This window comes from Nerophis lumbriciformis, linkage group LG29 (assembly GCF_033978685.3).
Source record: "Nerophis lumbriciformis linkage group LG29, RoL_Nlum_v2.1, whole genome shotgun sequence".
NCBI lineage: Eukaryota > Metazoa > Chordata > Actinopteri > Syngnathiformes > Syngnathidae > Nerophis > Nerophis lumbriciformis.
This window is the reverse complement of record NC_084576.2, coordinates 30,537,354-30,549,422: the sequence shown is the minus strand read 5'-3', so window position 1 is coordinate 30,549,422 and position 12,069 is coordinate 30,537,354. Positions and strand designations below refer to the sequence as shown.

The following is a 12,069-nucleotide window of genomic DNA, read 5'->3' as shown; positions in this document are numbered from 1 at the left end:
TGCATTCCGGAAAAGCAAACAACCAAGACCAAGTCATGACAGTATGTCGTCAGAACGACAAACTGAAAACAATGAACTTAAATACTATAGACATGATTAACGAAAACAGGTGCGTGACTCAAAACGTGAAACAGGTGCGTGACGTGACAGGTGAAAACTAATGGTTGCTATGGTGACAAAACAAAAGTGCACAATGAGTCCAAACGTGGAACAGGTGAAACTAATGGGTAATCATGGAAACAAGACAAGGGAGTGAAAAGCCAGAAACTAAGGATTCCAATAACTAAACAAAACATTATACAGACATGACACATATTTGAAATAATTTATTTTAAATGATCATAATAATTCATTTAAAATGACCATATTTAATTATTAAAATAATTGCTTGTTTATCAACAACTTTAGCATTTTATTCATTGCATTTTGAAGCTCTCAGAAGCCAAGTTATGTTATATTCCTTAAGATTTATTCAGGCAAGTTTGAAGTATCAATTATCTAAACACAGTTTTGTTTGCATATTTTCAGGATGTAGAATGGTGAATTCTAGCTGTCAATATACTATGGCGTCACATTAGTGCCAAAAATCCGAGCGCATAAAAACTGTTATCGCTCGCTGATTCCCCACTTCGTGCGCGCGCGCGACACCCTTTTGCGCGCGCGTGGTGCCTTTTTGCGCGCGCGGTGCCTTTCTGTGCACGCGTGGTGCCTTTTTGCGCGCGCGCGACGCCTTTCTGCGCGCTCTCTGTGTACTCCTGGCATCTCTCCTCGCACTGTCATGTTTCTTTTTGGCACTTTGGGGGCGGGTATGCTTAGACGGCCCCTTCTTTCTGATTGGCTGTGAGCATTTTTCATATGACCAATCATTCTCCAGTGTAGCAACGTTGTAGCCATCTTACCTCGGACATCTAGCCTCAATCATTACATTGATGTCAATGGTACATGTACTAATTAAATTACCATAACTTGCTCGATTTTCGACCAATTTACAAACGGTTTGCCTTGTTACAAATCTTATTACATGTAGATATGACATAGGATGCTGTACCTGTTGAAATTACCTCTTTCGCTTTAACAAAAAAAAAAAGACTTAATTGTGCAACATAGTTGTGTAGGGTCAGTGTTAGTCAGTTCTCTGATTATTTTAAACTGTTTCAGAATACATTATTAAAAGCTATTTTTAACATTTTAAAAACAAAATTCAAAGATTATTTCATTAATTTTATGGCTGAATCCAAAGAAATTCCATAAATTAGAAAACAAATGTTCAAGAAGAAGTGAAAATATAAAATAATGTTATGGTTGGATGTTATTGCTGGTGGACCAGTTCTGGCTGAAAGATGTGATTATGGTGTTTGTTGTCTTATTATTTATTTGGCTCACATTTTGTATTACCCTGTATTGTGTTTATGTGGTATGAAATAACCTTCATCAGCGCGCGACATTTTTTTATCCACTTCTTCCTCCGTAAATCTTGATACATATTGACGATGACCCGCCCTGCTATACTTCTGATTGGCTCCGAGCATTTTTTAGCGTTTTTCGCCTGACCAATCAGAAAGAAGGGGCCGTCTAAGCATACCCGCCCCCAAAGTGCCAAAAAGAAACATGACAGCGCGAGGAGAGATGCCAGGAGTACACAGAGAGCGCACAGAAAGGCACCGCGCGCGCAAAAAAGCACCACGCGCGCGCAAAAGGGTGTCGCGCGCGCGCACAAAGTGGAGAATCAGCGCGCGATAACAGTTTTTATGCGCTCGGATTTTTGGCACTAATGTGACGCCATAATATACTCCTCCCCTCTTAACCACGCCCTCGCCCCACACCCGACCACGCCCTCCACCCCCCACCCGAAATCGGAGGTCTCAAGGTTGGCAAGTATGGATTATATGCATCAAGTGTTCATTCAAGGCTAAGGCAAAATATCCACATATATATGATGTATCGTGACATGGCCTAAAAATATCCAGATATTAATAAAAGGCCCAGCCCTACCCCAAACACACATCAAAAGTGGTAAAGGAATGGCTAAATCAGACTAGAATGAAGGTTTTAAAAGTCCTGACTTAAAGGTGTGGACAATGCTGAAGAAACAAGTCCGTGTCAGAAAAGCAACACATTTAGCTGAACTGCGCCAATTTTGTGGTCAAAAATTCAAGCCAAAAGTGCCTTATTGCAGGTAAACTTGCCAAGGGACATGTAAGCAAATATTAACATTGCTGTATGTATACTTTTGACCCAGCACATTTTCAGTAGAGCCATAATAAATTCATAAAAGAAGCAAACTTCATGAATGCTTTTTGTGACCAACAAGTATGTGTTCCAATCACTACATCACAAAAAAATAAGAGTTGTAGAAATGATTGGAAACTCAAGACAGCCATGACATGATGTTCTTTACAAACTTTTGACCAGGACTGTAAATCGAGGTTCCACTGTCTAGCCCAGTTACTTGACTTAATGTCACTGATACACAGGTCCAAACCTGACATAAAGATGGAGCCCAGTTCTGGACGGCCCGTAGATTACCAAGTAAGAGGAGGGTCGGACTTGCTGGAAAAAAGTGTATTTGATCATTGATTGAGCGTGGGTTGCAGGTGAGTGTGACCGTGATCGAGGCCCGGCAGCTGGTGGGTCTCAACATGGACCCCATGGTGTGTGTGGAGATCGGAGAGGATAAAAAGTACACTTCCATGAAGGAATCTACCAACTGTCCTTATTACAATGAGGTGAGTCCCTATACAGTAATATATCATAGAAATGGTGCATTTCAAAGGAAACTTGTTTTTTTGATTGAAACTTTTATTAGTAGGTTGCACAGTGAAGTACATATTCCGTACAATTGACCACTAAATGGTAACACCCCAATAAGTTTTTCAACTTGTTTAAGTCGGGGTCCACTTAAATTGATTCATGATACTATTTTCATAATACAGTCATCACACAAGATAATAATCAATCATGAACTGAAATCCTGACAGAATGTAGTACGAATGTAAGAATAGTTTGAATGTTGGAATGGTTTGAATTTCCAGGAAAAAAACGGAATTTGGTTTGGAACTTGGGAAAGTGTTAGTTTGAATGTCCAGGATGAGTGGAATGTGTTGATGTTGGAATGGCTTGAATAGGTAGAAAAATGTGGGAATTGTGCAACTTGGAAAAATGTCCCAGTCATTTCAATGGGAATTTCCTGGAAATTTGGGAATTTTGGGAAAAGCGAGATTTTTTGGGGGGAAATTAATAGCAGGAATGTCCTGAATGAGCTGAGTTGGTTGGTGTTGGAATTGTTTAAATCAATCAAAAAAAATGTTGAAGTACGGTACACACACAGTGTATATACTCTATTCTATTATACTGTACATACAAAGGAATATACATATATATAAATATATATATATTCTTATATATATATATATATATATATATATATATATATATACACCATGTTTTCATTCCCTATTTTCTTAATTGATTTATTTATACCTTAACACAAGAAAATTAACTCTTTTTTAAATTAATAAATATGTTGTGCAATTTTTTTTAATTAATAAATATGTTGTGCAATAATTACAGAAAAATAGCAAATAAAAACTAAAAATACTAAAGATTTTTTTTTTTACCTTTTGCTATTCTAACACATGATCTTTTTCTTTTCCAGTATTTTGTCTTCGACTTCCACGTCCCTCCAGATGTCATGTTTGACAAGATCCTCAAGTTGTCTGTAAGTTAAAAGTGTTTTATTTATTGTGCTTATTGTTGCTGATAGTACAGTATTTAATATATACATATATATATATACATATATATTATAGATGTCCGATATTATCGGCTGATAAATGCTTTAAAATGTAATATCGGAAATTATCGGTATCAGTTTCAAAAAGTAAAATGTATGACTTTTTAAAACGCCGCTGTGTACACGGACGTAGGGGTGAAGTACAGAGCGCCAATAAACCTTAAAGGCACTGCCTTTGCGTGCCGGCCCGGTCACATAATATCTACGGCTTTTCACACACACAAGTGAATGCAACGCATACTTGGTCAACAGCCATACAGGTCACACTGAGGGTGGCCGTATAAACAACTTTAACACCGTTACAAATATGCGCCACACTGTGAACCCACACCAAACAAGAATGACAAACACATTTGGGGAGAACATCAGCACCGTAACACAACAGAACAAATACCCAGAACCCCTTGCAGCACTAACTCTTCCGGGACGCTACAATATACACCCCCCCGCTACCACCCACCTCAACCCCGCCCACCTCAACCTCCTCATGCTCTCTCAGGGAGAGCATGTCCCAAATTCCAAGCTGCTGTTTTGAGGCATGTTGAAAAAAAATAATGCACTTTGTGACTTCAATAATAAATATGGCAGTGCCATGTTGGCATTTTTTTTTCCATAACTTTAGTTGATTTATTTTGGAAAACCTTGTTACATTGTTTAATGCATCCAGCGGGGCATCACAACAAAATTAGGCATAATAATGTGTTAATTCCACCACTGTATATATCGGTATCGCTTGATATCGGAATCGGTAATCAAGAGTTGGACAATATCGGAATATCGGATATCGGCAAAAAAGCCATTATCGGACATCTCTAATATATATATACATATATATATATATATACATATATATATATATATATATATATATATATATATATATATATATATATATACATTTAGAGTATGTGGGTTTGGGTCCCTTTTTTTCACAAACACTAATACCAAAAGTCACAATGTCCGATAGAGATCTAAAAATGTTATGTTATAATTTTACAGTTTTTTACTGAATGGGACACCCAGAATGTACATGAAAATAAAGAAAGTGGGATTTACTGATAAAACACTGAATATTAACAACATCGCTCATCTTTTATGTGGGATTTACAATATTAATTATGAACGATAAAACACTGAATATTAACAACATATGAACATCGCTCCTTTTTTACACGGGATTTACAATATTAACTATGAACAATAAAACACTGAATATTAACAACATATGAACATCGCTCCTCTTTTACTCGGGATTTACAATATTAACTATGAATGATAAAACACTGAATATTAACAACATATGATCACTCCTCTTTTACGTGGGATTTACAATATTAACTGTGAACAATAAAACACTGAATATTAACAACATATGAACATCGCTCCTTTTTTACACGGGATTTACAATATTAACTATGGACAATAAAACACTGAATATTAAAACATATGAACATCGCTCCTTTTTTATACGGGATTTACAATATTAACTATGAACAATAAAACACTGAATATTAACAACATATGATCACTCCTCTTTTACGTGGGATTTACAATATTAACTATGAACGATAAAACACTGAATATTAACAACACATGAACATTGCTCCTTTTTTACACGGGATTTACAATATTAACTATGAACGATAAAACACTGAATATTAACAACACATGAACATTGCTCCTTTTTTACACGGGATTTACAATATTAACTATGAACGATAAAACACTGAATATTAACAACATATGAACATCACTCCTCTTTTTTCGTGGGATTTACAATATTAACTATGAACGATAAAACACTGAATATTAACATATGAACATCGCTCCTCTTTTACGCGGGATTTACAATATTAACTATGAACGATAAAACCCTGAATATTAACAACATATGAACATCGTTCCTCTTTTACATGGGATTTACAATATTAACTATTAACAATAAAACACTGAATATTAACAACATATGAACATCGCTCCTTTTTTACGCGGGATTTACAATATTAACTATGAACAATAAAACACTGAATATTAACAACATATGAACATCGCTCCTTTTTTACGTGGGATTTACAATATTAACTATGAACAAAAAACACTGAATATTAACAACATATGAACATCGCTCCTCTTTTACACGGGATTTACAATATTAACTATTAACAATAAAACACTGAATATTAACAACATATGAACATCACTCCTCTTTTACGTGGGATTTACAATATTAACTATGAACAATAAAACACTGAATATTAACAACATATGAACATCGCTCCTTTTTTACACAGGATTTACAATATTAACTATGAACGATAATACCCTGAATATTAACAACATATGAACATCGCACCTCTTTTACGTGGGATTTACAATATTAACTATGAACCATAAAACCCTGAATATTAAGAACATATGAACATCGCTCCTCTTTTACGTGAGATTTACAATATTAATTATGAACAACAAAACACTGAATATTAACAACATATGAACATTGCTCATCTTTTACGCGGGATTTACAATATTAACTATGAACAATAAAACACTGAATATCAACAACATATGAACATCGCTCCTTTTTTACACGGGATTTACAATATTAACTATCAATGACAAAACACTGAATATTAACAACATATTGACAACACTAAATTGGCCCTAGTGTGTGAATGTGAGTGTGAATGTTGTCTGTCTATCTGTGTTGGCCCTGCGATTAAGTGGCGACTTGTCCAGGGTGTACCCCGCCTTCCGCCCGATTGTAGCTGAGATAGGCTCCAGCGCCCCCCGCGACCCCGAAGGGAATAAGCGGTAGAAAATGGATGGATGGCTGGATGATCGCTCCTCTTTTACTCGGGATTTACAATATTAACTATGAACGATAAAACACTGAATATTAACAACATATGAACATCGCTCCTCTTTTACACGGGATTTACAATATTAACTATGAACGATAAAACACTGAATATTAACAACATATGAACATCGCTCCTCTTTTACTCGGGATTTACAATATTAACTATGAACAATAAAACACTGAATATTAACAACATATGAACATCGCTCCTTTTTTACACGGGATTTACAATATTAATTATCAATGATAAAACACTGAATATTAACAACATATGATCACTCCTCTTTTACGTGGGATTTACAATATTAACTATGAACAATAAAACCCTGAATATTAACAACCAATGAACATCGCTCCTCTTTTACGTGGGATTTACAATATTAACTATGAACGATAAAACACTGAATATTAACCATATGAACATCGCTCATCTTTTACGTGGGATTTACAATATTAACTATGAAAAATAAAAGACTGAATATTAACAACATATGAACATCGCACCTCTTTTACACGGGATTTACAATATTAACTATGAACGATAAAACACTGAATATTAACAACATATGAACATCGCTCCTCTTTTACGCTGGATTTACAATATTAACTATGAACAATAAAACACTGAATATTAACAACATATGAACATCGCTCCTCTTTTACGTGGGATTTACAACATTAACTATGAACAATAAAACACTGAATATTAACAACATATGAACATCGCTCCTTTTTTACGCGGGATTTACAATATTAACTATGAACAATAAAACACTGAATATCAACAACATATGAACATCGCTCCTCTTTTACGTGGGATTTACAATATTAACTATAAAAAATAAAACACTGAATATTAACAACATATGAACATCGCTCCTCTTTTACGTGGGATTTACAATATTAACTATGAACAATAAAACACTGAATATTAACAACATATAAACATCGCTCCTCTTTTACGTGGCATTTACAATATTAACTATGAACAATAAAACACTGAATATTAACAACATATGAACATCGCTCCTTTTTTACGCGGGATTTACAATATTAACTATGAACAATAAAACACTGAATATTAACAACATATGAACATCGCTCCTTTTTTACACAGGATTTACAATATTAACTATGAACGATAAAACACTGAATATTAACATATGAACATCGCTCCTCTTTTACGTGGGATTTACAATCTTAACTATGAACAATAAAACCCTGAATATTAACAACATATGAACATCGCTCCTCTTTTACGTGGGATTTACAATATTAACTATGAACGATAAAACACTGAATATTAACAACATATGAACATCTTTTACTTCTCAAACCAGCTCCTCTATAGTTGTGTATCTTTTACAATCACGCAAAACACACCAAAAATGTAACAAAACAGCAACATATGAATGCAAAGTGTAATAAACACCTACAATATGATATATTATCACGTAAAAATCTGCTTCCGCATTTGATCCTGACACGTGCGTTTGGGGCTGGCTGCCCTGAAAACAAACCCCGCCCACTCTGCTTTGTTCCTGGTCTGAGCTGCTGTGACGTAGATTACCCTAATAACTCCTATAACACTCAAAAGCGCAGATTCCGACCATTGAAAGGCTTTCTATAGTTCAAGACTTACGGTCATGCAAAATTAGAATCAGGATTAATGAGAATGGTGAGCACTGACTTATATCAACTGTGCCACCTTTGTAGGTGATCCACTCCAAAAACCTCCTGCGAAGCGGGACCCTGGTGGGGACTTTCAAAATGGACGTGGGCACCATCTACTCCCAGCCAGGTGAGGCCTTCAAGCAGAGGTAAACCACCGTAGTCCTCACCCCAACTGTTCGTTCCTGTCTTTAGAACATCAGTTCAACCACAAATGGGCTCTGCTGTCCGACCCTGACGACATCACGGCCGGGTGCAAAGGCTACGTCAAGTGCGACGTCGCCGTGGTCGCCAAGGGAGACGCCGTCAAGACGCCGCGCAAGGCGAACGAGTCGGACGAAGACGACGTGGAAGGGTAACCTACCGTCACTCCATCGTAGGACTTGTGGAGTTCCGACTGCTGTCGTTGTCCTCCAGCAACCTCTTGATCCCGGAGGGGGTCCCGGCCGAGCGCCAGTGGGCCCGCTACTACCTGAAGGTCTACAGAGCCGAGGGTCTGCCCAGGATGAACACCAGCATCATGGCCAACGTCAAGAAGGCGTTCATAGGCGAGAACAAAGACCTGGTGGACCCTTATGTCCAAGTGCAGTTTGCTGGGCAGAAGGCGAGTGACACTAGAAAATGAACACACACGGACAAAAGTCACATACTGTCATGACTTGGTCCTGGGGTTTAGTTTTTCTCGAAGGTAACGGAAAGTTGGCTCGGGCGAGACGGGAATGTAAGTACATTTTTATTTAAACTACAAAAAAAGGAAGTAAACAAAAGGCGCGCACAATGGCGGAGAACAAACTATGAAACCAAATGCTTGCACAAAGGCAAAAACTATGAACAACAAAAAACACTAACTGTGGCAATAATAAACAAAACTTACTCGGCATGGACAAAAAGGAGCAGCGTGAACGATGGACATGAAAAAAGAGTCCGAACTGTGCAGAGCATAAATGTGGGGATGTCACCAGAAAGACAAACTGAAAAGCAATGAACTTAAATACTACAGACATGATTAACGAAAACAGGTGCGTGACTCAAAACGTGAAACCGGTGCGTGACGTGACAGGTGAAAACTAATGGGTTGCTATGGTGACAAACAAGAGTGCACAATGAGTCCAAACGTGGAAAAAGGTGAAACTAATGGGTAATCATGGAAACAAGACAAGGGAGTGAAAAGCCAGAAACTAAACAAAACATGACTAAGACAAAACATGATTACACAGACATGACACATACCTTTGATACATTTTCTACAAAACCCTAAACCAGTGAAGTTGTCACGTTGTGTAAATTAGGGATGTCCCGATCCAGGTTTTTGCACTTCCGATCCGATACCGATATTGTTTTTGCACTTCCGATCCGATACCGATACTGACCGATACCGATACTGACCGATAACGGCCTATCCGAGCATGAATCATGTTGAAAAGGGTTTTAGTACTCTTGATAACAACTAGCCAGCTGAATTAGGGGAGTTTGAATAATACACAATGGTTGGTAACAAGAAACTGACCTGTTTATTCAAGGATAAACACAAAATAGACAAAAGTATACATGACAAACAGAAATGGCATCATTGAACTAGGGCTGGGCGATATGGCCTTTTTTTAATATTGCGATATTTTAAGGCCATATTGTGATACACGATATACAAGTAAAAGCCAGTAAATTAGAATATTTTGAAAAACTTGATTTATTTCAGTAATTGCATTCAAAAGGTGTAACTTGTACATTATATTTATTCATTGCAAACAGACTGATGCATTCAAATGTTTATTTCATTTAATTTTGATGATTTGAAGTGGCAACAAATGAAAATCCAAAATTCAGTGTGTCACAAAATTAGAATATTGTGTAAGGGTTAAATTTTGAAGACACCTGGTGCCACAAACTAATCAGCTGATTAACTCAAAACACCTGCAAAGGGCTTTAAATGGTCTCTCAGTCCAGTTCTGAAGCCTACACAAACATGGGGAAGACTTCAGATTTGACAGCTGTCCAAAAGGCAACCATCGACACATTGCACAAGGAGGGAAAGACACAAAAGGTTATTGCTGAAGAGGCTGGCTGTTCTCAGAGCTCTGTGTCCAAACACATTAATGGAGAGGCAAAGGGAAGGAAAACCTGTGGTCAGAAAAAGTGTACAAGCGATAGGGATCACCGCGCCCTGGTCAAGATTGTGAAAAAAAACCCATTCAAAAATGTGGGGGGAGATTCAGAAGGAGTGGACAGCTGCTGGAGTCAGTGCTTCAAGATCCACCACCAAGAGACGCTTGAAAGACATGGGTTTCAACTGCCGCATACCTCGTGTCAAGCCACTGTTGACCAAGAAACAGCGCGAAAAGCGTCTCACCTGGGCTAAGGAAAAAAAGAGCTGGACTGCTGCTGAGTGGTCCAAAGTCATGTTTTCTGACGAAAGCAAATTTTGCATTTCCTTTGGAAATCGAGGTCCCAGAGTCTGGAGGAAGACAGGAGAGGCACAGGATCCACGTTGCCTGAAGTCTAGTGTAAAGTTTCCACCATCAGTGATGGTTTGGGGTGCCATGTCATCTGCTGGTGTCGGTCCACTCTGTTTCCTGAGATCCAGGGTCAACGCAGCCGTCTACCAGCAAGTTTTAGAGCACTTCATGCTTCCTGCTGCTGACCTGCTCTATGGAGATGGAGATTTCATGTTCCAACAGGACTTGGCGCCTGCACACAGCGCAAAATCTACCCGTGCCTGGTTTAGGGACCATGGTATTTCTGTTCTAAATTGGCCCGCCAACTCCCCTGACCTTAGCCCCATAGAAAATCTGTGGGGTATTGTGAAAAGGAAGATGCAGAATGCCAGACTCAAAAACGCAGAAGAGTTGAAGGCCACTATCAGAGCAACCTGGGCTCTCATAACACCTGAGCAGTGCCAGAAACTCATCAACTCCATGCCACGACGCATTAACGCAGTAATTGAGGCAAAAGGAGCTCCAACCAAGTATTGAGTATTGTACATGCTCATATTTTTCATTTTCATACTTTTCAGTTGGCCAACATTTCTAAAAATCCCTTTTTTGTATTAGCCTTAAGTAATATTCTAATTTTGTGACACACGGAATTTTGGATTTTCATTTGTTGCCACTTCAAATCATCAAAATTAAATGAAATAAACATTTGAATGCATCAGTCTGTGTGCAATGAATAAATATAATGTACAAGTTACACCTTTTGAATGCAATTACTGAAATAAATCAAGTTTTTCAAAATATTCTAATTTACTGGCTTTTACCTGTATATCTCCATATTTTGCCTTAGCCTTGAATGAACACTTGATGCATATAATCACAGCAGTATGATGATTCTATGTGTTTTGATTGATTGATTGAGACTTTTATTAGTAGGTTGCACAGTGAAGTACATATTCCGTACAATTGACCACTAAATGGTAACACCCCAATAAGTTTTTCAACTTGTTTAAGTCGGGGTCCACTTAAATTGATTCATGATACAGATATATACTATCAGATATATACTATCATCATAATACAGTCATCACACAAGATAATCACATTGAATTATTTACACTATTTATAATCCGGGGTGTGGAGGGGGGCGCCGGATGTAAGTGTCAAAAAGACAGCCAAAAGAGTTTGATATGAGAATAAATCTAAAGTTAAAATATAGGGTAGAAATGCATCCATTTGCAGGAAATGTAGTCTTGATTTTCAAAATTTTCTTTTAAGGCTTGCATGTCTACATTAAAACATTCTTCTTCATACTG

General features: G+C 37.4%; 1 protein-coding gene across 1 annotated transcript in view; it reads left to right on the top strand.

Moving 5' to 3' along the window:
• Positions 1 to 12,069, top strand: part of LOC133571958 (otoferlin-like) — a 108,104-nt gene that overhangs the window by 6,108 nt on the left and 89,927 nt on the right. Inside the window, exons 2-7 of the mRNA XM_061924521.1 lie at positions 2,475 to 2,529; positions 2,595 to 2,726; positions 3,656 to 3,718; positions 8,370 to 8,454; positions 8,520 to 8,679; positions 8,742 to 8,928. Coding sequence (XP_061780505.1) covers positions 2,475 to 2,529; positions 2,595 to 2,726; positions 3,656 to 3,718; positions 8,370 to 8,454; positions 8,520 to 8,679; positions 8,742 to 8,928 — 682 coding nt within the window. The remainder of the gene's footprint in view (positions 1 to 2,474; positions 2,530 to 2,594; positions 2,727 to 3,655; positions 3,719 to 8,369; positions 8,455 to 8,519; positions 8,680 to 8,741; positions 8,929 to 12,069) is intronic.